The sequence below is a fragment of the Nannobrachium achirus genome, assembly GCF_963921795.1.
Source record: "Nannobrachium achirus genome assembly, chromosome: 14".
NCBI classification, from domain to species: domain Eukaryota; kingdom Metazoa; phylum Chordata; class Actinopteri; order Myctophiformes; family Myctophidae; genus Nannobrachium; species Nannobrachium achirus.
Window position 1 is genome coordinate 11,270,126 of NC_137821.1, and position 24,889 is coordinate 11,295,014.

General features: G+C 42.8%; 1 protein-coding gene across 1 annotated transcript in view; it reads left to right on the top strand.

The window, feature by feature from the left end:
- The window catches only part of pde5ab (phosphodiesterase 5A, cGMP-specific, b), a gene marked incomplete at both ends in the record, with an annotated part of 127,398 nt that extends 105,705 nt beyond the window's left edge, over positions 1-21,693 (top strand). The window contains 9 exons of the mRNA XM_080742229.1: positions 1,600-1,725; positions 5,395-5,489; positions 6,856-6,943; positions 8,543-8,643; positions 9,923-10,000; positions 14,896-14,959; positions 18,653-18,727; positions 20,106-20,189; positions 21,571-21,693. Of these exons, the coding sequence (XP_080598355.1) occupies positions 1,600-1,725; positions 5,395-5,489; positions 6,856-6,943; positions 8,543-8,643; positions 9,923-10,000; positions 14,896-14,959; positions 18,653-18,727; positions 20,106-20,189; positions 21,571-21,693 (834 nt within the window). The remainder of the gene's footprint in view (positions 1-1,599; positions 1,726-5,394; positions 5,490-6,855; positions 6,944-8,542; positions 8,644-9,922; positions 10,001-14,895; positions 14,960-18,652; positions 18,728-20,105; positions 20,190-21,570) is intronic.
- Positions 21,694-24,889: the final 3,196 nt, after the last annotated feature.

Sequence of the window (24,889 nt, forward strand, 5' to 3'; positions counted from 1 at the left end):
TGTGTGTGTGGTAATGGTGGTTTGGGCAAGTTGGGTGGGTGTACGCATACGCAACACCACATTTGCATATATAAACACACAGACACACGCACATACACACAGCAGGGCCACCCCAAGGCCACCACCACCGACCCCACGCACACACGCGCGCACACATGCTCTCCCCTCTCCGCTGAATATCAGCTAAACCTCACCCCAGCCCTCCCCCTTCCCGCTCTCCATGTGAAGAGGTCCTTTTATGGCGAGGGTTTGGCCCTCCAGACTGCCTGCTCATAAAGACACACTTTGATTGGAGGACGGTCAGTCAGCCCAGAGTAGTTCAAGAGGAGAGTAGCGTCACGCTTTGATCTCGCCGCAAAGCGGAAGTGGCGTCGCTGGAGCCAGGTGACATTCCTAACAAATATCTGCTGCTCTTCAGCCCTGTCCACCTCCATTGTAACCGAGGCATTTTCACTCGCTGGTAAGTAGTAAATCACGTATCCCCCCCCCCCCCCTTTTTTTACATTCACAGGCCTCTCCAAGTTAATTTAAGTACATTTTAAAGATTTTTTGTTTTTGGGCTTTTTTATTTTAAAGTCAATAAAGTCACATTTCTTACGAGAAACATTAACTAGAGCCGATTACGTGAAATAATAATGTTGCCTAACTTGGAGAGGCCCGTGAATGCGTTAAAAGAAGGAAAAAGACGTGATTTAGTCTACTAGTCGAGTGAAAATGCCTCGGTTACAATGGATGGATGAGGCTGAAGAGCCTGGTGACATTTGTTACGAATGTCACCAGGCTCCAGCGGATGGCGTAGGTCGTCCCTCCCAGAGATAATTGCCTGTATACTTCCTGCCTGGGTGTAATTGTGATGATAGGGTGATGATAGATATACTGTATGCGTGCCCTAGTGTACACACACTAACTTAAAGAGCAAGTATATCTGCATACTTGTTTTAACCATTCCCATTGTGTGTAATGTTTCCACGTCATTGGTACTTGAGCATTATGTCATTTAAACTTTTTGCTGTATATGTAACATTCTACCACTTTTTGTGGTCACATGTTCAGATACTGGATTCTGATTGGCTTAAAACAGTGGTAAATCAGTCAACAACCTTGAGTTGGCTCATGGACCCCGCCCACTGTTGCGTTGCAGTTGTATAACTAAATAACCTTGCAAGTTACAACTGTGTTTTCTTTCTTTTGTATGGTAAAAGTGGTAGAAAAGCAATTTATCATTCGAGGGTCGTGGGTTGTTGGCTGATTTACCACTGTTTCAGGGTTGTGGCACGAGGCGAAGCCAACAACCCACTCCCTCTCATGGTAAATGGCTTACTTTTAAGTTTAAAAAGATCAGTGGTTCTCCAAAATAGCAGATCTACGCGCTGCGAGCTTGTACATCTGCTATAGAGATTCGGAAATCCTGAATACTTTTGAATAAATTATCACTTCTGGGTGAAAAAAGTTTGAGAACTACTGATGTAGAAGACATTTGTACAATCAGCCTCAGGTCTTAATGGGTTAATCTCTCTCTCTCTCTCTCTCTCTCTCTCTCTCTCTCTCTCTCTCTCTCTCTCTCTCTCTCTCTCTCTCTCTCTCTCTCTCTCTCTGTAGAGTCTGTGCCAGTGGGTGCTGAGTGTGAAGAAGAACTACAGGAAGAACGTGGCGTACCACAACTGGAGGCACGCCTTCAACACGTCCCAGTGCATGTTCGCCTTCCTCAAGTCAGGACGCCTGCAGGTCAGCTGCATGCATGGGACCATTTAGTTTTTTTTTTACATTAACCACTTCAACTCAACTGAAAATAGCAGATCTACAACCAGGGGGTCCCTAGCAAAATCAGTAAGCGACACAATCACGTTAAGCACTTTAAAGGACAACTTCGTTTTTTTTACAACAAGGGTTCATATTTTAGATAGCCATTAAGATGAGTGTTAAAATGTTTTCATTTGCTTCTTTCTATCGTTTTAGTGACTTTAACGATTTTGATTTGTCTGCATGCCCCCAGGTTGGGGGCATGCATGCAAGTGGCTAAATATGTTTTTTTAGACACAATAAGCCCATTCCCAAGATGCACCGCAATCTTTCTTGGGCAGATGTTATTTATGGGAGCTGGTGTAAATATTAACAAAGAAATTGCCGGCTTATTGTGTCTAAAAAGACATATTTAGCCACTTGTAGGCATGCCTCCACCCACTGAAATCAAAACACTAAAATCGCTAAAACAATAGAAAGCAGTAAATGAACATTTTAACACTCATGTTTTCTTTTCTCTATTTACAATGTAAAATATGAACCCTTGTTGTAAAAAAACAAAGTTGTCCTTTAACCAACTATTAATTTACCAAATGTCTGTCTGTCCGTCTGTTGTCTGTCTGCATGCTGACATCACTGATACTAAACATTGTAGCCACCATGGTAAACAGTGCCCAAATTTGGAGATGACTTTATGACTGACATCGCTGATACTAAACAGTGCCCAAATCTGATATACCCGCATGCTGAAACAGTGACCAAATTTTGCTGACTGACATCACGGAACACCATATATGGGCATAAACGGGTGAAACAGTGCCCAAACTGCTGTCCTACGAGCCGATTCTTTCACCTCAATACACAACAGCAAGGACTAGTATCTTATACTTAAGCTATCGAGAATAGCAGATATACTAATTTGAGCTTGTAGATCTGCTACTTTTGAGAGATCCTGAAAATAGCGAACACTGTTAACTCAAATCTTTGCTTCTGGAGTTCCCTGCTGGCACAATTTATGTATTTATTTTTTCTCAGATGAAAAGAGTTTGAGAACCACTGGTCCGGAGCAAGGTTATAATAGTTTTGGATTTTTCCATTAGTTTTTATTTTTATTAGTTTTGAGGTTTTGTTTTCAATTACAGTTTAGTTTTAATTCGTTTTTAAAGTGAGGTTGCTAGTTTCGTTTCGTTTTTATTTTTTGAAAATGCTTAGTTTTAGTTTCGTTTTTATTAGTTTTAGTGTTAGTTTTAGTCTTTTACGTAATATGGGGTATTTGTCAGGGGTGAGATTAAAAAAGCTCCGAAAAAGTATTGTCTAATAAAGAAAATCAACAAAACATCATATTGTTGAGAGTGGCAGGAATGTTGACACATACAACTTCTCTCTTTGACCTCACCAACTGGTGTTTTTTATTTTTTATTTCCACAAAAGACAAAGACGAAAACTAAGGAGATTTTCTCTATAATTTTAGTTTATTTCAGTTAGTTTTGTAAACACACAATACCGTTTCAGTTAGTTTTCGTTTTTTTAAAAAGCTTAGTTTTTATTTTTATTTCAGTTAACTAAAATGTGTTTCCATTCTAGTTTTCGTTTTTTAGTTAGTTTTCGTTTACTATAATAACCTTGCTCCGGAGCAGGTGTGAAAGCCCAGGTGCTGCGGCTTTTGCTGTGAAATGCTTTTCCCGCCGCCCACTCAAAACAGAGAGCGAGAGAGAGAGAGAGAGCTATAAGTGCTAAGTGCTAAACGCCTACGCTAGTTAATGACTCGCTAACAGTGTGTGGAGAGCAGTGTTTACCCTGCCATTAGCCTTTAGGTGGGCTCCGCTCGCAGCTCCAACGCACCGGAGGAGGCAGCTGGCAGACAGCAGCTGTCGCGTTTAATGGAGTTTCGTAACGGTTGTAGTGAGTGTGTTTGGGTTCAATGTGTAGGGCGGTCATTAAATGTTTCTTCGGAAGATTAATTGTCTTACAAATGATTGGGATTGTTGGGGTCTTTGGCTTTGAAAACTGGTCACTGGTCAGGGTAGAAACCTCTTATCTTCATATTCTAACTTTTTATTGCTACCGTAGGTCGCAGTTACTGTCAGAACCGGCACAGCTTGTCCGTATAATGTGTAACGCCTGACACTGTGGTTCACTGTGGCTGAACACATCACTGTGACATCACAGGTGACATCACAGGTGACAACAAAGTGAATTCAGATACTCAGAGCAGGGATCTCCTAATATGGGCATAAACAGGTGACATCACAGTGGTGTGGCTGGTTCAGACAGGGATCTCCATCTATGGCCATACAAGGGATTGTATGTTGTGACGCATTTTAATGTTTAATGCTCGGACGTCGATTCGGGGCGGACAAAAACTGTCGGACACATTTCGGAACGGACAAAAAAATGGTACAGATCAATCCCAGCTCCCAGCTAGTATGAGTACAGACCGCGAAAGCGATGCCTCACGATCTTTCTGGCTTTTTGGGTTTTAAGCGGGAGGTGTCCGAAAAGTTACCACAGGGATAACTGGCTCCTCGGAGCACAGTTCTCGGCCAGGTCAGGTAGGTTATTGTGGGCCAGCAATGTTGATGGAATGTGAAGAACTGGACAGATCGACATTTGGGTCAGAGGTTCTACTCTGGTATCCGAGGAGTGTTTGTGCAGTTTTGCTGCGATCAGCCCAACTGGGCCGGAGATGAGCTGCTCACAGACTCTCTCTCTCTCTGTCTGTCTCTCTGTCTCCATCAGAGTAATATGAGTGATCCAGACTCTCTCTCTCTGCCTGTCTCTCTGTCTCCATCAGAGTAATATGAGTGATACAGACTCTCTCTCTCTGCCTGTCTCTCTGTCTCCATCAGAGTAATATGAGTGATACAGACTCTCTCTCTCTCTCTCTGTCTGTCTCTCTGTCTCCATCAGAGTAATATGAGTGATACAGACTCTCTCTCTCTGCCTGTCTCTCTGTCTCCATCAGAGTAATATGAGTGATACAGACTCTCTCTCTCTGCCTGTCTCTCTGTCTCCACCAGAGTAATATGAGTGATACAGTCTCTCTCTCTCTCTCTCTGTCTCCATCAGAGTAATATGAGTGATACAGACTCTCTCTCTCTCTCTCTCTCTCTCTCTGTCTCTCTGTCTCCATCAGAGTAATATGAGTGATACAGTCTCTCTCTCTCTCTCTCTCTCTCTCTCTCTCTCTCTCTCTCTCTCTCTCTCTCTCTCTGTGTGTCTCTCTGTCTCTCTATCAGAGTAATATGAGTGATACAGACTCTCTCTCTCTCTGTGTGTCTCTCTGTCTCTCTATCAGCGTAATATGAGTGATACAGACTCTCTCTCTCTCTGTGTGTCTCTCTGTCTCTCTCCATCAGAGTAATATGAGTGATACAGACTCTCTCTCTCTCTGTGTGTCTCTCTGTCTCTCTCCATCAGAGTAATATGAGTGATACAGACTCTCTCTGTCTCTGTGTGTCTCTCTGTCTCTCCACCAGAGTAATATGAGTGATACAGACGCTCTCTCTCTCTCTGTGTGTCTCTCTGTCTCTCCATCAGAGTAATATGAGTGATACAGACGCTCTCTCTCTCTCTCTGTGTGTCTCTCTGTCTCTCCATCAGAGTAATATGGGTGATACAGTCTCTCTCTCTCTCTCTGTGTCTCTCCATCAGAGTAATATGAGTGATACAGAGATCCTGGCTCTGATGATCGCCACTCTGTGCCACGACTTGGACCACCGAGGAGTCAACAACTCCTACATACAGAGGTACAGCATGTGTGTGTGTGTGTGTGTGTGTGTGTGTGTGTGTGTGTGTGTGTGTGTGTGTGTGTGTGTGTGTGTGTGTGTGTGTGTGTGTGTGTGCGTGTCTGTGTGTGATCTGCACTGTAATATGTGTCCTTGTGTACTGAAGCAATAAGCCACAAGAGGCATGTGGTTACCTGGTATTTTTACTCGGCTTCACCTCGTGTCTCATCAAGCCTCTCCAAACCTCTTATAAAATGCAGGTAACCACATGCCTCACGTGGCTTATTGCTTTTCTAAAACCGTTACAATATGGCAACATGAAAAATCATAGACATGTACCAATTAAAACTGTTCTATTTAACTGATAATTCACAACAAGGTCTGCAAGAAAGTAGCTCTCAGCTACAAGAAAGTAGTTCCCAGCTTTTTGCCAACAACACAGGTGCAGGTAATTGGTACACTGGGGAACACTGTGGAAAGAAATAACGCACCTGGGTTTGATATAAACTGATTCAAGGTGTGGATTATAGTCTCATATACCAGTGGTTCTCAACCTGTGGGTCGGGACCCCAAATTATTTTGGGGGTCCCCAGATTATGATTAACATAATGTGCAATGTTGTTTTCTCACTCAACATTAAACAAACCAACATGAAGTTGTAGGAGGGCATCTAAAGTGACAATTTAACGACTTTGTAATACCTCTAAAATGACAAATTAAACATTGGCCAAATTGTCAGAAATTGTGAAAATAGCCGATCTACATGCTCACATAACAGTGGCTGGATTTCACTCCAGCCACTGTTATGTATGACGAGAGGAGGAAGTTAGCTTACACTTAGCCATTCACTGCTAACCCCTTTAGAAGCCCGATCTAAAGCTATTTCAGTCGCAAAAAAACTTTCTCTTTGGTCTGGGAACACAATTCAGAGAAAATCCTCTCTAAAGATGTGACTTATTATTGGAGTGGGCGTGGGCTTTATTTTAAACCATTTTCAATGGAATAAATAGTCGGACCATCTAGCGTCTCTCGTTGGTAAGCGCTGGACGAGCCAGGACCACCCACGTTGTCCCAAGCAGCTCAGGGTAAGTAAAATAGCAAATAAAATATTGTATTGGATTGAAAATATCCCGAACTTGTTCGGGATAGGCACAAATAGGGTTAAACTGTTATTATACAAAATGTAATTCCTCAACTCTTAGTGCTCGTCAGGGTGGGGGGGTCCCCAGTTCAAATATGATTATTTGGGGGTTGCGGCCTGAATAGGTTGAGAACCACTGTCTTATACCACAGCAACCAGCCAATCAGAATCAAGGAATGGAACCAGCCGTTTTAGAAAGTTCATTTTGTGTGGACGTAAACACATGGTTAAAATAATGTGTTCCAGGAGTGACCACCCCCTGGCCCAGCTGTACTGCCACTCCACCATGGAGCACCACCACTTTGACCAGTGCCTCATGATCCTCAACGGCCCGGTAGGAACATGCACATGCACACGCACATGCACACAGGGGCGTCACAAGGGGGGAAAGTGGGACTGAGTTACCAGGGCCCAAGGTGGAGGGGCCTTAATTATTTTATACTTTAGATATTGAAAAATAGCAGATATACATGCTCACAGATATACATGCTAATCTTGCAGCGCGGCACAGAGTGCTTGTAGATCTGCTATTTTTGAAAAAGTTGTGAAACATTTGTAACTCAAAATTTGCTTCTGGGGGGGGGGGGGGGTCCCTGGAACTAAATATTTTTAGATAGGGGTCCGTGGCCAAAATACATATCATTTTGGGGGTCACATGAAAGAGTTTGAGCATCCCTGACATAGAAACATAAGAAGGAAATATTTGAAATATTCAAAGACTTGAGCTTGTATATCTGCTATTTTTCAATAGTTAAAGTACCCAGGGCACAGAATTTGGTGCGACACCCCTTCATGCACATGCACATGCACATGCACATGCACATGCACATGTTCCACTCGTGAGATTTTCTAGGAAACACAAGCAGAAATATACAAACGGAAACGCATATAGTTGCGACCGTCCACCGGCTGTCAGTCAGTCTGTCTATCTGTCCGTCACACGTCACACTTTTCCCCTACTCATATCTCCACCACCGTTGCCCCTATCCATGCCAAACTTTGCACATACACTCCTTGACTGCCAAACCACAACCTCCACCCTCCTCGTTTCTCACATGGCCCTCTTCTAGCACCACCATGAGGCCGATTCTTGCAAAACACATTTTTGGATACTGCTACTACAGATTTTGCCCTAAAATCTGCCGATTAGGGAGTCTTACTGGTATATTATATAGTCTTTGGTTCAATACCTATGCCTATTGTCTTTATCAGTACAGGATGTGCCTGGCAGTTGCAATATTACATTGGTGATAAAAGGAGCCATCTTTGTATGCTAGGGGTAGTCTTTGTATGCAAGGTGAAGTCTTTGTATGCCAGCAGATGTTCATGCAGTGCACTCACATCATGGAGAATGAGAGATGTATAATGTATATGGAGAAGCACACATACGTACATACAGGCAAGTGTGCATTAATGCAAGCACACTGACGCACACTTGAATCCGGGCCTCTAAAACTTGGGGTTAATGGTGTAGAGAGCATTAGTGTGCAAACACACACACGCACGCACGCACGCGCTTGCAGTCTACGAACGCCCAAGACAAGTTAACTCGCTGTTTATCTGTGTGTGCGTGCGTGTGTTTGTTTGTGTGGCTGCGTTGCCATAGCGACCACATGCTGGTCCCTCTCTCAGAGCAAACAGTGGTCAAGTCCCATCAACTCATATGAGCATCTCCTTGGGAAGCCTGCACACACACACACACACACACACGCACGCACGCACGCACGCACGCACGCACACACGCAGACACGCGCGTTGTGTTCCACTGGCTAACCTTCTTTTATCATGACAGTTCACAAATCTTGCTGCTGTTTACGTATCATTTGACATTTCCCTGAGCGTTAATTAAATAAGCCTCTCTGTCTCTGTCTCTCTCTCTCTCTCTCTCTCTCTCTCTCTCTCTCTCTCTCTCCCCCCCCCCCCCCCCCCCCAGGGGAACCAGATCCTGAGCGGTCTCTCCCTGGACGAGTACAAGTCCACCCTGAAGATGATCGAGAGGGCCATCCTGGCCACCGACCTGGCGCTGTACATGAAGTAAGCACTGCCTGGCAAACTCACATGCACATCATGCTAGAGAGACAGACAGACAGACAGATTGAATAGAATAGAACAGGGGTCTTCAACGTTTTCAGGCCAAGGACCCCTTAGTTGAGACAGAGATGAAGCAGGGACCCCCACAACCTGTTCATAGATTCCATATAGTTTCATTGTTTGGCAGCACAAGTCTGCATGATCATCAGTGACCTTTCACTCTGTATTTAGTCTGCTCTTTTTCCTTTCTACACCAAACCTCTTTGCCGAAAATAGCCGATCTACAAGCTCACAACGCCTCGCAGCGCGCGAGGCGTTGTGAGCTTGCAGATCTGCTATTTTCAGCTAAAGTTCTCAGAATATGAACACTATGGTTCAAGTGGTTAATATAAAAAAGGAGAAAAAGGTTTCTGATTTCAGATTTGGAGGCCCCCCTGTAGCAACTCTGAAGACCCCTGGAATAGAGTTTCTCAAAGCGCGGTCTTTTCAGGGCACAGTAAGTGGCGATGTCGGTAGCGTTGCCTCCTCACAGCTAGAAGTTCCTGGGTTTGATTCCCGCTGGGGATGCGGTAGACGCTGGGGGCGTGTTCTCTCCTCCATGTCATCAGTGCCCATACCCTAGGTGGGGTTGGCGAAAGGGCCTTTCTGTGTGGAGTTTGCATGTTCACCCCGTATCCCCTAGGGTAGCTACCATCACAAAAAATATGCTGTAATCATGGTCTCTATACTGCCTCCCCCTGGCCAGCCGGGGCGCCTGATGGAGGGGAAAGGAACTGTTTGGAATAACGTGTTCCTTCCACGCGCTACGTCCAGCCGGGTAAACTCCCCTGTCAGGTGAAAAGAAGCGGCTTGGACTCCTCATGCATTGAAAGGAAGCATGAGGTCAGTCCGTTGCTCTCAGAGGGAGTGTAGCAGGATTACATTAGATAATCGACACCGGGTGAAAGAATGGGTTACAAAAATCGATCTTTGAAGAGGTTCCAGGGGGGTCCCCGGCAAAATGAACGTAGCATCAAAATAAAATCAGTTGAGCCACTTAATTTTTATTTGATGACCACTCCCCCATCCTCTCTCTCTCTCTCTCTCTCTCTCTCTCTTGCCCCCTCCATCGACTCCCCCGACCTCTGAGCGGTGAGAGCTAGGGCAGAGTCTAGACTAGTGGGTGGCAGTTGGGTACATCTCTTACGTAAGTTACGTAGGAGGGTAATTACATCTTGTGTGTGTGTGTGTGCGTGCGTGTGTGTGCGCGCGTGTGCGTGTGTGCATGCGTGTGCGTGTGCAGGAGACGAGGGGAGTTCTTTGATCTCACCAAGAACAGCCAGTTTAACTGGGAGGACGAACAACACAAGGACCTGCTGAGGTGAGGAGACGGCTTTCTCAGCGTCATCTAACCCCAAACAGTGGGACGGTGGGAAGCCATTTGTGGGGTCGCATCCATTTGCGTGGGTTGCGATATCCCTTACATTTTATATTTTTTCACACATTTTCATGAATTGAGCAAATTCACATTTGCCTCACAAATAATTTCCTGACTAAAATAATTATCAATGATCAAAATTAGAAAAGAAGTAGTGAAATATGACTTGAGAAAGAGGCAAATATTTTGAAAAAAGACGATCTATGTTACAAGCTCACAACGCCTCGCAGGTGCCCTATTAGATGCCAAAAGAAATTAACCACGCAAGGTTTATATTTCTGACTAATAAAATATTCAATCAATCAATCTCTGGGGGCGGTCCAGAGTTGTAGAAAGAACAGGCAGTTTCACCTCTTTTCTTTTTTTTTTGGCCAAAGGAGTCCAATTTCAGCTCATCACCGATGCAGTCCTTGTTGGTTCTGCGGATCATTTTTCAAAGGGCTTTTCAGTTGAAAATGAAAACGTAAGAGTGTCTGAGCTAGTTCCTGTGCGGTGAGAGCAACCTAAGCACAAACCTGTCTGGTGTCACCGGGCGTTGGATTTCAGAAACCTCCCATCTCCATAGTCTAACCTTTTGTGTTTTTGTTTTGTAAATTAACACTCGGACACTTTTCGTACCCCATATCTATCGGACAGTGAAATAATTATTGAAACGTCTTATAAGTTATGCAAACCCAAAATACTATATTAGTATTTGGGTTTATTCCAGGAAAGGGATCTTACAAGCATCAGAACAACATGGTTCCAGATCAATTCTTCCTACGATAACACAGCGATACAAAGGTTTTATACACATCGCGGGTTACGTATGACGTCTTTACGACAAGCCGTCAGTCGGCATATTAATGTGCGTCGTTTCCTAGGCAACTAGGGTTGGCGTGACATAGGGGTGGGCGATATGGTGATAATTATCATTGAGACGATACAATGTCTCCACGATATGCCTTTTCAAAGGTATCGTATATATCGTGATACAATTGATGGAGCCTTGTAAAAAATCCTGTTTAATCGTTAATACAGAGATTCATTGCAGAATTCAATTTAAACCTGCATTTTGGTGTAAATCAGTAGTTCTCAAACTTTAAAAATGTCAAGGTCTCCACTTAACTCTGACAGTATACAAATGAAACCAAATGGACCCGTAAGGTTCCATTTGGTTTCATTTGTATACTGTTCAATTTAGACCTCCCAAAAGGAACCCAGAGAGTTTTTGTCAAGTAACTTGAAAAATAACCATAAAAAACAATGTGAAAAGGAATTGTGATAAAATCGTGTATCGTGATACAGCTTGGGAAAATATTGTGATATTGTATTTTTGTCGAAGGCATGGGGGAGAGTATGTTTTCCCCTTCGTCCGTCCGTGCGTCCGTCCGTCCGTGCGTCCGTCTGTCCGTGCGTCCGTCCGTCCGTGCGTCCGTGCGTCCGTGCGTCCGTCCGTCCGTGCGTCCGTCCGTGCGTGCGTCCGTGCGTGCAGGGCTCCAGGGTGCGAGCTATTAAGTCGCATATGCGACTTAATTTCATAAAGTGCGAGTTACATTTTAACCAGGTCGCGCACGTGCGACTAAAAAAAAAGAAAGAAAAAAAGACAATCCTCAATCGCGGATCGCCTGAAGCCTCTTCTCTCTCTCTCTCTCGCTCCGTCTCTCTCTCTCCCTGACTGCCTGCCTGCTCCGCCCCTCCCCTTCTCTCTCTCTCTCTTTCACTCACATACACACACACACACACACACACACACACACACACACACACTCACACAATACACACACTAGCGTCGGTCAGTCCGGTGGTCGAGTCACACACACAGACAGATTCTCTCTCTCTCTCGCTCACCTTGGAATGGATAGATATCACATAATACTAACCTTTCTTTGTATAACCATGCTTTTTCTGTTGTCATCTCGAACTGGATAATAACCGTGGGTTGTTTGTTTGCTATTAGATTAGCTATTGATTAGCAATCGCTCGTGGATGTTTCCACCGTTGGTTACATTAACCTACTGTTACGTGCGAAAACAGCTGTGGGTCGTTAAGTTCCTCAGTGCCCAAAATGCGCTTTTCACTTCATAGACAGACAATTAGCTCAAATTAACGGCACCTGTTAACTTTTCTGTCTTTGTTGTAGCGTGTGTTCTGTGTTAGTTAGTGTGTGTGTGCGCGCGCGTGTGTGTGTGTGTGTGTGTGTGTGTGTGTGTGTGTCCAAGTGAACGTTTTCTGTTGATCAAGCAGCTTACTTCCCAGTATCTCACTCCAAAACCATAAGGACAATTTTATTTTTCCATCCTGCATGATAGCAGGCCTATTGCATTTAGTCTACGTTGTGCAAGTTTAAAGTCATAGTTCTATATTGCCTTTGTTAGCCTAGATATTAGTAAATCTTTCTTGAATTAATGTCTTTAGTTTGCAAATATTAACTTGAAGCAAAAATACATAAAAACTAGGCTACAGCTTTTTTTTACTGAGACATATTGTTATCAGGGTATTCAACAACATTATATCGACAACAACTGTCATCAGCATAATAAAGCTATGTATTAATACCACGCTAATACGCTATACAAAGAAAAAGATGGTGCTACCTAATTTCTGGTGGTGCTACCTAATGAAAATGTAGGTGGCACCAGTGCTACCTGTGAAAAAGTTAGTCTGGAGCCCTGCGTGCGTGCGTCCTCGCAGTTTGTGTGCACCTAATCTCAGTCGCTGTTGGCCCGGTCGCTGCCAAAGTGAGCACACACATTCCCTGGATGCCAATCTAGAACCTCTGCCCTACATTTTTCAAATGGGCCTTTTCTAGCGCCACCTAGTGGCCGATGTTCGCAAAACACATTTCTGTGCACTACTCTTACAGATTTTGTCCAAAAATCCTACAAATCGGTAGGCAGTATCTCGACAGTCATGTGATCAACATATGGATCTGTCCGATTTTGCATATTCCATCCCGATTGGCTAAGATTGGCTTCCAAAGTTTGTAGGATTGAGCCGTTTTGAACAAAATGCCTCAAATCCCAAACGCAAAGTGCAATTATCATGAAATCACGCACACACGTTCCCACTAGGTCGAGGAAGAAATGCCACTTCAAATTTTTGAAATCAGCCTCATGGTGGCGCTATAACAGGCCGATTTGTGTTTTTATTCTATAACTCCACCGATTAGATTCAAACTTTGTAAGCGCACTCCCTAGAGGCTAAGGATAAACCTTTGCCCTGCATTTTTCACATCAGTCTTTTATAGCGCCACCTTTGGGCCGACTTATGTAAAACACATTTTTGGATATTACTCCTTCAGATTTTCTCCAAAAATAACACAAATCAGTACACAGTATCTAAATAGTCATGTGATCAAGTCTGATCCATCTGATATTTCATATTCCATCCTGATTGGCTAATATTAGCTTCCAAAGTTTGCAGGATTGCTCTGTTTTTGAACAAAATGCCTCAAATCATCAACGCAGCTTGCCATTACCGTGAGATTTGCCACACATATTCCCACTATGTCAAGGAACAAATGCTACCCTTTTCACATTGGCCTGTTATAGCGCCACCAGCAGGTAGACTTTAGCAAAACACATTTTTGGAACACAATGCTTCAAATCATGCATGCAGCGTCCGATTGCCATGAAAGGTCTAAGGTGAAGAACATATGCCACCCTTTTTACATTGGCCTATTATACAGTAGTACCACCAGGACGCCTGGCCTGGTGGAGACCTGTGCTCGGAAGAGCACTGCTTCTAGTTCCATATCGGCCACCCCTAGCGTGACACCAAAACTTTAAACAACTCTGCGGTTAACATGATATTATGGCTTTCTGTGGGACATACTACCAAAACAATGCTTATATCAGCCTCAAAGGCACAGATATTTTAACCAAATCTCACTCACACAAGGTCTCCTGGCTACCAAATATGGAAGCACATTCAAATGAAAGTCTATATCTATACAACAATACAAGAGTGATAGATACATATTGCTCACTCTATCAAACACCCTTAGATAGATAGATACCTTTATTTTCCCAAGGGGGAAAATGTGTTGCCCAGAGGCAGCACAGCAGTATAAGGTTATTTACAAAGTTACAGAGAAGTATGAAAAAGATAAAAAGAAAAAAACAAGAACAGAGTACAGAGTACAGTAAGTACAGTAAGAGCAAGGTACAACAGGAAAGGGAACGAATAATATATACCGTTAGTCACACAGAAAAAAAAGTAGCAGATCTATAAGCTCCAAACGCAACGCGATGATGCATTTGGAGCTTGTAGAACTGCTACTTTTAATGCTTTTGGATTTTGAGATTTCCACCCGACAGACGATATGTTGTATTCCTGTTTAGTGGTCAGATTGACTTAAATACATGCATTTCCCCCTGACACATTTTGGACAAAGCCACGTGTTGGAACTTAGCTTGTGTGTGTGTGTGTGTGTGTGTGTGTGTGTGTGTGTGTGTGTGTGTGTGTGTGTGTGTGTGTGTGTGTGTGTGTGTGTGTGTGGACAGGGAAATACTACTTTGAGGGGACCTCATGTCCCCACAAAGACAGTACAATCCTTGCACACTACCTTGTGGGTACTTATTAATACGTCCCCATAAGGTCTTTAGGGGTTAGGTTAAGGGTTAGGGTTAGGGTTAGGGTTTAGGGTTAGGGTTAAAATGAATGGAATGTCCCCATAAAGATGGTAGACTATGAGTAATGTCCCCACAAAGTAGCAAATGCAAACCTGTGTGTGTGTGTGTGTGTGTGTGTGTGTGTGTGTGTGTGTGTGTGTGTGTGTGTGTGTGTGTGTGTGTGTGTGTCACTGTAACAGGGCCAAAGTCTCATGTTCTGTGTTGCAATACTGCCCCCCACAGGTCAATGCTGATGACTGCATGCGACATTTCTGCCATCACCAAACCCTGGCCAGTACAGAAGAGGGTAAGCAGGACATTTTGAATGAACGCTCTGTGCACGCGTGTGCGCGAATGTGCAGGGGTGTCACACCAAATTCTGGGCCCTGGGTACAAGGATTCACTCACATTGTGTGCTTTAACTATTACTAACTACTACTAACTAAACATAGCAGATATACAAGCTCACAGTGCTGCACCGAGTGCCGCGCTGCAAGCTTGTAGATCTACTATTTTTTTTAAATCGTGAAAATTTGTGCGGAGTCTGAATATTTCAAATCCTTCTAAGGTGTGTATGTCAGTGGTGCTAAAATATTTTCATGTGAAGGACCCCCAAAATGATATGTATTTAGCCACGGACCCCCATCTCAAAATTATCATGACAGATATTGAGATATAGTATACAAGCTTGCAGCGCGGCTCTCGGTGCCGTGCTGTGAGCTTGTACTATATCTGCTATTTTTCCATAGCTAAAGTATACAATAATTAAGGTCCCTTCCCCTTGGGCCCTGGTAACTCAGTCCCACTTTTCCCCCCTTGTGACGCCCCTGCGCGTGTGTGTGTGTTAATCCCGACCTTCCTCGACCTCCCCCTGTGTACTGTATGCCTTTAATGATATTCTGTTTCTATCAAGAGCAGTGGTTGAGCCGTTCCCCTTTCAGAAGTGATGATATAAGCTGAGCATAGCTTCAGAAGCGCTCCACAGTAATTGCTTCCAAGGTTCAAGGTTACTTTGTTTTGTCTTGGAAACTAGCCAGCTGCCAACACACAATGAATGTCGTTTTCACACGGTATATTTACTTCTCACGGACAGAAACAACTACGTAGTTCCCTCAATGTCATGTAATTGTCGACCTGTGCACCTTAAAGACTTTTATTTAATCTGGAGTGTGGCAGGCTTTCTGCTTTGATGCAGTCATTTCTCTCTCTTCCAAACTTTATGTTGTCTCTCTTGGGAGAAATTTGTCTTGGAGAGGAGAACCAGCAGCATACATACACAATATGTTACCATACAGTATAGGGGCATTGCAGTTTAAGCCTCGCCCTTCCTCACAGGCAGGGTACAACCTCGTCTTTTTTTCAGCTTTCTAATTAATCGTTGCATGAAAGAAATAGTGTTTATTGTCATGATTCCTCACAAGCCTTGGGGTAGCTTTGTCAGAGGCTTAAAAGACGTTTAAATAAATACTTTATGAAATGTCTATGGATGAAATGAAATGGGGAAAATGCTTCCGGGTCCAGAGAGAGTACAAAAACAAAACACACAGTGACCCGTACAACCCTAATAGTCATTAGGCCTATTTATTACATGGCTTGGTTTAATGCTTGATTCTGATTGGTCAGTCGCTGAATTCAGCTGTGTGTTATTTCTGGATAATGACAGATGAGCTCTACAGTATAACAGACCTCTGTCTAATCAAAGGCTCATTGAATTTAGCTTGAATTTGTTTGAATTTTATGCTGTATCCAACATATGACAGCAATCTAAGCAAACACACAATGTCATTTACTGCTAAACATTGCTCTCAAGAATGTTTTTGAAAACATTTGAAGCGAGAAATAGACAATGCAGTAACCTGCATTGCATTGCAACGCAAGGCATTGTGTGCTTGTAAATCGGCTGTTTTCACTACTTCTCAATTAAATAAATAACTATCTAAAACTAAAATCTCTCTGTGCTGTGGGGCTACAGCAGGGGTATCAGATGATGCTGCAAACAGCAAAGGAATGTTGTCTCTATTGTATTGGGGGGAAAAAAGTCTGTCCCACAACTATGTCAGGAGATGATGCTGGGGAAACAAACGCACACGCTTATCTCTTTATTCAGATGCAAGTCAGTTAACGTTCAGATTAATTTGTCCGCCATTTACGCCAAAACGTGTTTTCAGATTTCACTGCACTTTATATCTATATTCGTTGTTAAGGGGATCTGCGGTTATTCGCAATAAAGAACTTCAACAAACATATACGCCAAACCGTGTAAATCGGCTTTTCATTGTTTAATATGATCCTTCGGGAGATGAGGCCACCCGGACATCCGGTTTTCCATTCAGACCAACGGTAGAGAATGTTTTATTATAAAGTTTTTCCAACGGATCATAACTAAAGAACGGATCGTCGCGGTCACAAATGTCCAAACTGCGTATACACTCATGGGTCGGAAAATCATGAAAATCGCTGGCGGAGTTGCACTTCTGAGTTATAAAAACTATCTGGCAGGAAACGTGTTAAGATAATTGATATGAAAGATACATTAAACTCATGCCACACACACACACACACACACACACACACACACACACACACACACACACACACACACACACACACATCAAAATAAAATAAAAGGTAGCAGCTTATAGATCTGCTACTTTTGCTATTTTTGAATGAGAATCCTGAAAAGTAACAATTTTGGGTGTAGGCCTTTTCCTTAGTAACATTGCATTTCTACATTGTGGTATTGCTATTGCTTTTAAATGGGAGTACTTATTCCACCACTGAAAACAATACACCAGCTTGTCTCTTTAATCGGACGTCATAACTAAGTGAGTGTTATCCCTGGCATTTCATATATTTTGGTCTTGACAGCGCTGGTCAGCTCAAAATGCAGGTTTCCTGGGGTGCAAACGCTATGAAAACCACACTTCTAAGACGTCGCCAGACATTTTCGTGGTCTGACCGCTGACCATTGTTAAGCGCTAGGCTGTTGTTTCGTAACGGGAAAGGGAAACCGCAACGCAGGGGTCACGTCAAGTTTAACATCCATTACGGGAGACTTATCTTCATTGTCTCATATCGTCACTGTCGGCCACTAACCAAGAACCCTTGCATCTCCAAGTTTGAAATGTCTATGTTTTTCATAAAGTAAAGCCCTGCTTCATCATGCAAGACTGTCGCACAAAACTAGTGAAAATAGCCTATCTACAAGCACACAACGCTCTTGCGGTGCGAGGCGTTGTGTGCTTGTAGATCTGCTATTTTCACCAGGTTAGATCATTTTTAAAATGATAAATACAAAACTAAAGGTTTTGGACACAGGTTTCCACCCGACAACGTGTGTGTGTGTGTGTGTGTGTGTGTGTGTGTGTGTGTGTGTGTGTGTGTGTGTGTGTGTGTGTGTGTGTGTGTAGGGTTTAAAGACAAAGTAAATGGTATTTTGTGAGAGTCTCATTTCTGTATCATGGCGCGTTTCAAACGGGGGGCAGAGCGACCACAACGGTGCTTCCAAACTCCACACCTCTACTGTACTATCCTAACGGCTTTTTAATGTTTCAAGCTTGTGGATCTGCTACTTCTGATGCGTTTGTGTGATGCCGTAGTGTGATCAAGTAGGGGCGTTGATTTATATATGGAAGTAAGAGGTTTCTGCCCGACATTGCAGACAGCAATGCTTAATGGGCTTAATATCGATGACATCAGGGATCTCCATATATGGGCATAAAAGGGTCAAGGACTGAATGGTTAGCACCGCTCAAATAGGTACAAGGACTGACAGATACATATATCCATACATGGGCATAAAAGGGACAAATGGTACGACGGAATACATTTCCCATCGGATACCTCGTGACTTGCAGCCACACTTTCTAGTTCCATGGCATATGTGGTTAAACTCTGACATTGTTCTAACTACGTAGGTGGTCTGATCTCACAAGAAGATATGCCTACTGACAAGTCCTTGTCTGTCTGTCTGTCTGTCTGTCTGTCTGTCCTCCTGCAGATAGCTGAACTGGTGGCCACGGAGTTCTTCGAACAAGGGGACAAGGAGAGACGAGAGCTGAACATTGAGCCCATTGTGAGTAGGCACATATTTAGTTCAACATTTTCTAAGTAGGGATGCACCGATATATCGACCACACATTGGTATCGACCGATGTTTGCCGTTATTGGTCAATATCGGTCTCTGCAAATAAAGCTGACATTAACCGATGGCAGTAACCGATATTTTATCTGTTGTTGATGAGCATCCATTTTGCGCTGGCTATGTTGGTGTGTTGGTTATTTGCAGCCTATCAAGAGAGTAGATTCTGAACAGTTATTTCTTATGTTGATTTATTTATTTCTCTGGCCCAAAAGGGGAAATAATAACACCAAAAACAAATTAAACAAATATCAGTATCAGTATCTAAATTGTTATTTTAAACATCGGTATCGGTCAAGAATCTCCATATCTGCGCATCCCCAAAAGTAAAACTAGACGTTTGCCCGTGGCCCAAGCAAGTGAAAATAGCAGATCTGCAAGCGCACAACGCGGCACAAAGCAACACACTGTGAGCTTGTAGATCAGGTATTTCCTCGATTACGTATTATATTGTACCAGGCACGTGCACACATGCAGTAGACATCAAAAGGGGCTTGACTGAGCCCCTGCCCTTAAGAACTGCCCTCTCCAGGCAATTAATGCAGCATTCACCGTGGTGAAAGAAATGCAAATGCCCCCCATTCCATTATGGCATTTCCATGCCATTCCCACAGGCAGCATGCAGGAGAATTGCCCTTTTCCGAACCCTCCTGAACGTGAACGCAGCATTTTGAGATTCAAGAATTTGTCCTCAGTGTAGAAATCCATGTCATACATAGGGATAGGACGATAAGCGATATTATCGTTTATCGTGATAAAAAACACTCACGATAATCGGATCGTGGAGATTGAATTTATCGTGATATCATCCTCCGTCATGCACTTGATCAATTCTTCTTTTATTTGCCAAGCTGCATATCCAGTACCATTTAAACCCTTTGGTAAATGGTACTTATAATATATGTACTTGATACAGTATTTTTTTCCACTCTCTATCAAATGTCTTTGAGAGCGGCAAAAAATAGCCGATCTACAAGCTCACAACTGAGCTTGTAGATCTGCTATTTCTTTGGCAAATGTTCCGCCCCAGGATAATGGATTTTGATTATCACGATAATATCGTAAATCGCGATTTCTTTTGTCACAATAATCGTGATATGAAATTTTCATATCGTCCCATCCCTAGTCGTACACTGCATCTTCAGTAGTTAAAGAGTGTAGGGTTGCACCCCGAAAATAGCTGATCTATTACTATTATCTACACTATTTCCCCCTTTTTTGTGCCAAAAGTGCCTTTTTGGGGAATTTCAGCACCTGCCTCTCTAGCATTCTCTGCATACATAAAATATCTTTGCATTCCTTCACCGTGCAGGACCTGATGAACCGCGAGAAGAGAGACAAGATCCCCAGCATGCAGGTGTCTTTCATCGACGCCATCTGCATCCAGCTGTACGAGGTGAGTGAGCCAGCGTCACATGCAGTTAGGTCTGTGGCTGAAGTGGTTAATGTATGTTTTTGGAGCTGTGTGAAGCACAGGCTCCCTATACGTGGCTGTGTGGGTCTGTGTGTGTGTGTGTGTGTGTGTGTGTCTGTCTGTGTGTGTGTCTGTGTGTATGTAGCCTGAACTTCCTAAACTTCGGCACGCCACTAGTCCCACAGTTTTGCCACCACACACTCGCGCCATATGTCAAATCGAGAAAGGTTCTATAGTTTAATTGATATTAATTTTTTAGTGAATTAATTTTCCCCATTGACTTATAATAGGAATTGCAAAAACTCACATTCAATTATTTGTCTCTCGCAAACCATAGGGGATAGAGTTTCAAGACTTGGAGAGGAGGTTCATAATGATTTCAAGGATTAAATAAAAAATAATTGTGTCATTTGGCCGCATGGTGGCGCCATAACACCCCACTTTACGTTTTGGCCTGTAACTCTTGAACCGTAGGTCGGAAAATTAAAAATATTTTTTCCCTGGATTCCTTGGGTCATGACGCATCTCCCCATATAGGCCACGCCCATTTGCGCCATGATAGATTTTCCGCCATCTTGAATTTTCTCCAAAACACACTTTTTGCTCCTTCTCCTACATATTTTCTTCAAATGTCACAAAAATCGGTACACATGATCCACACACACACACACACACACACACACACACACACACACACACACACACACACACACACACACACACACACACACAGCTCCACTTCACACGGGTGTGATTTTTTTAAGTCAGTGGTTCTAAACCTTTTCAGGCCGCGACCCCCAAAATAATCATATTTTAACTGGGGACCCCCCACCCTGACGAGCACTAAGAGTTGAGGCATTACATTTTGTATAACATGGTTCTATTGTGAAAATAGCCGATCTACATGCACCTAGATCTGCTTTTCATAATATTTGACAATTTGGCCAATGTTTAATTTCTCATTTTAGAGGTATTAAAAAGTCATAAAATTGTCACCTTAGAAATGTGCAGATACCCTCTATACACACTTAAACGTTATGTTGGTTTGTTTACTGTTGAGTGAGAAAACAAGGTTGCACATTAAGCTAATCATCTGGGGAACCCCCAAAATAATTTGGGGACCTCCCTAGGGGTCCCGACCCACAGGTTGAGAACCACTGTTGTAAGTAACTAGTAACTAAAGTTTTCAAATAACTGTAGCGGAGCAAAAGCACAATATTTGTCTCTGAGATGTAGTGAAGTAGAGGTAAAAGTACTGCAAAGGTGAAATACCAAAAAAAAAAAAAAAAAAAGTACAGTACTTGAGTAAATGTAATTAGTAACTTTACACATTTTTGCGTGCATGCGTGTGTGTGCGTTTCAGACCCTGGCAGGCATGTCAGAGTACTGCTCCCCTCTGCTGGAGGGCTGTCTGAAGAACAGACACAATTGGAAGCTTCTGGCCGAGCAGGGAGACAAGGAGCTGGTCAATGGCATCATGGCGTGAAGGAGAACCCTTCCCCCTCTCCCTCTCCCCCTCCCCAGCTAGCTCTGACACCCCTCACCCCCACCAGAGACAATGTCAACACTTAAGCTATATTTATTTACCATTATAATTTTTGTTTTTTATTTTTGTCGTTTTGTGAAGTCACAGCTGCGCACGATAATCCCCCTCACAGATGAGTTGTAGTTCTGGAGGGGAAGTCACTTTTTTTTCTCAATTTTTGAACACTGAACTCGTAGGTTGTCGTGTTGTTGACGCTTGGTACCCCTTTTTCGTGTACCCCTTTTTCCGAAGGTGGTACGGTTTTTCATGAAAGAAGAAAAATAAAGGTACCGAACGGTTAGTTGTCGGTACTCACCCTTTTTGGTAGGTACCAGACAAGGGTACCGTTTGGCGAAGCAAGGGGTAGCTGCCTGTCGGTCTGCCTGTAGAACCACATCGCACCGCTCGGCACAGACGCTCGCTCGGCTAGCGTTTCCGCTCGTCCGCCTCGCGGGACTCAAGTCCGCTTCTGACGGTACGCCTGCCTTGTGTTAAAGGAGTAGTTCACCATGTGATTTCAATTTAATCAATTAGACACCCCATGAAGCCTTGAATTCATGTTATTTAAAATAAAATAAAATTCCATAAGAGAATAATTTCATGACCAGCGGAGACTCAATGGCAGGGACGTGCAGAGAATGTTAGAGAGGCAGGGGTTGACATTTCTAAAAGGGCCTTTTGGTGAAAATATTGAAAGTAGCAGACCTCCAAGCTCACAACGCGTCGCAGCGCGGCGCGTTGTGAGCTTGGAGGTCGGCTATTTTCGGTACTTCATAACACACTAAACTAAGCATAAAAAAGGCAATACTGGAGAAGTGGTGTGGGTTTCTGGACAGTGAGGGCAATTATTTCAACATGAGATGCTGCATTCAAGTTCAGGAGAGTTTGGACAAGGCAACGAATGCTGCCTTTGGGTATGGAAGGAGGACATTTGCATTTCTTTCACTCTTAAGGAATGCAACAAAAACAAAAGAATCTCCATGAATTCAAGGCTTCATGGTAATTGATAGAAAATAAGTCACGTTTTGGGTGAACTACTCCTTTAAAGTTGGATTTTTTTCTCTCTTTTTTTGAACGTATTTGATGGTGTTTTTAACGTTGAGTTCTACATTGGCTCTCCAACCTTTAGAAGAGGGTACGGGTAGTGTGTTGTTGACCCATGACGATAAGGGGGGGTCCAGGCCAAGCTTCAGCACGTGATGAGGTGAGAGTGAATGTGTTGGAACACGGAAGAGTACGGAAGGTGTTTTTGGGGAGAATTGGGGGGTGGTCCTCGTCCCCAAAGGTGTATCCAGCATCCTGGAGCCCAAGAGTTCAAAACGTGTAACCCAACATCATTTAAAACAATTAGAACGTTTTTAACTCTTGGGCCTTGCTTATCACTTTGTACGTACTTTATATACTTCACATAACGGCACAGGACTTTGAAGCGTGTTAGATATGACTTGATTATAACACCCGACTTATACTTGGTTACACGACGAAGTCTTGCACCGAAAATAGCCGATCTACAAGCGTTCTATGCTATTTTCCGGTGTATGCCAGGCCATGTAGCTACGTATAAATCAGGTTTCACTCACAGCGACACACACTCACGCCACAAAACCGGTTTGATTTCTTTATTTTTTTTTGTAACATGTTTTCACACGTTGTCTTAACTATTGCATATTTATTTTTTGTTGTTGTCGTTTTATATATTTATTAGAGTTTCTACACCGCGAGGTCATTTTCTTGTCGAGAACGCAAGCGACTCTTTATAGGAACTGTAGTTTTTGAGAAAAGAAATAGCAAAACTTTAAATGAATTCACGATTACCGCCTGCACTCTTTTCAGAGGTCGTCATCCGGCGTATGCCCTTTCAGGTGACAATGATGACATTCTTAAATGTACTGTATTACTAACTCATGTTGTTTGACACCTGTCGTTTGATTTTTTTTGCAAAAAAGAAATGTACACAGTGAAACATTGAAGTGTTACTTCAAACTCAGAACAGCGTTCAAATAGAACCAACAGCGTTCAAATAGAACCAAAATGTTTGTGTCCAGTTAAATAAACACTGAATATTTCATTGTGTACATGGAGCCAAAGATTTCACTTCAGATTTCACAATTCAACATCATACAGTCTAGATTGTATCCACTGCCTTGTTATGATATAATAGGACCTTGTTATGATATAATAGGACCTTGTTATGATATAATAGGACCTTGTTATGATATAATAGGACCTTGTTATGATATAATAGGACCTTGTTATGATATAATAGGACCTTGTTATGATATAATAGGACCTTGTTATGATATAATAGGACCTTGTTATGATATAATAGGACCTTGTTATGATATAATAGGACCAATTCATATTTTAAAAGAAAGAAAGAAGATTGTTTGTCCAACTGTGCACCTATTGTTTTGTATGAATATATTGTTTTTGTTTGCCAAACTCAAATCTTAAAGACGAGCTGAAATGAAGAAAAAAAAAAGAGCATACTGTATCTAAGGCCATAAGAAATCTTTTAATGTTTTTATAAATGTATAAAAAAAAGTCCATTGTTGATTCATTACTGTCAAACAAAAAGCATTATGTGTGCTTACATCATCAGGCGCCAGTTTCATACCGATAATATCAAGGGAGCTTCAAAGGCGGCTCCTATTTCATTGGGAGACACGGCACTATGCTTTTATCCCCCCGTCAAAAATAGCATTTCAGCTCGTTTTTAAACACGGGTTGAGACAGTGGTCCATCGGAGAAGACTGTTCCCCTAAGTTGCTGCTTTTGATTTCATTTGCATCATCAAACATCAATAGTTATTAACCACATTTACGCTAAATGCAAAATGGTTACAAGGATTACTACTAGAGCAGTGGTTCTCAACCTGTGGGTCGGGAGTCTCGGGACCCCGTTGTTTTTTCACTCAACACTAAACAATAGAGGGTATTAGAGGGTATCTGCACATTTCTAAAGTGACAATTTAAAGACTTTTTTAATACCTCTAAAATGACAAATTAAACATTGGTCAAATTAGAGGCAGAAAAGGTGAAAATAGCCGATCTATATGCTGACGACGCCTCACGTTGCGAGGTGTTGTGAGCATGTAGATCGGCTATTGTACACAATAGACCCATGTTAAAATGTAACGCCTCAACTCTTACTGCTT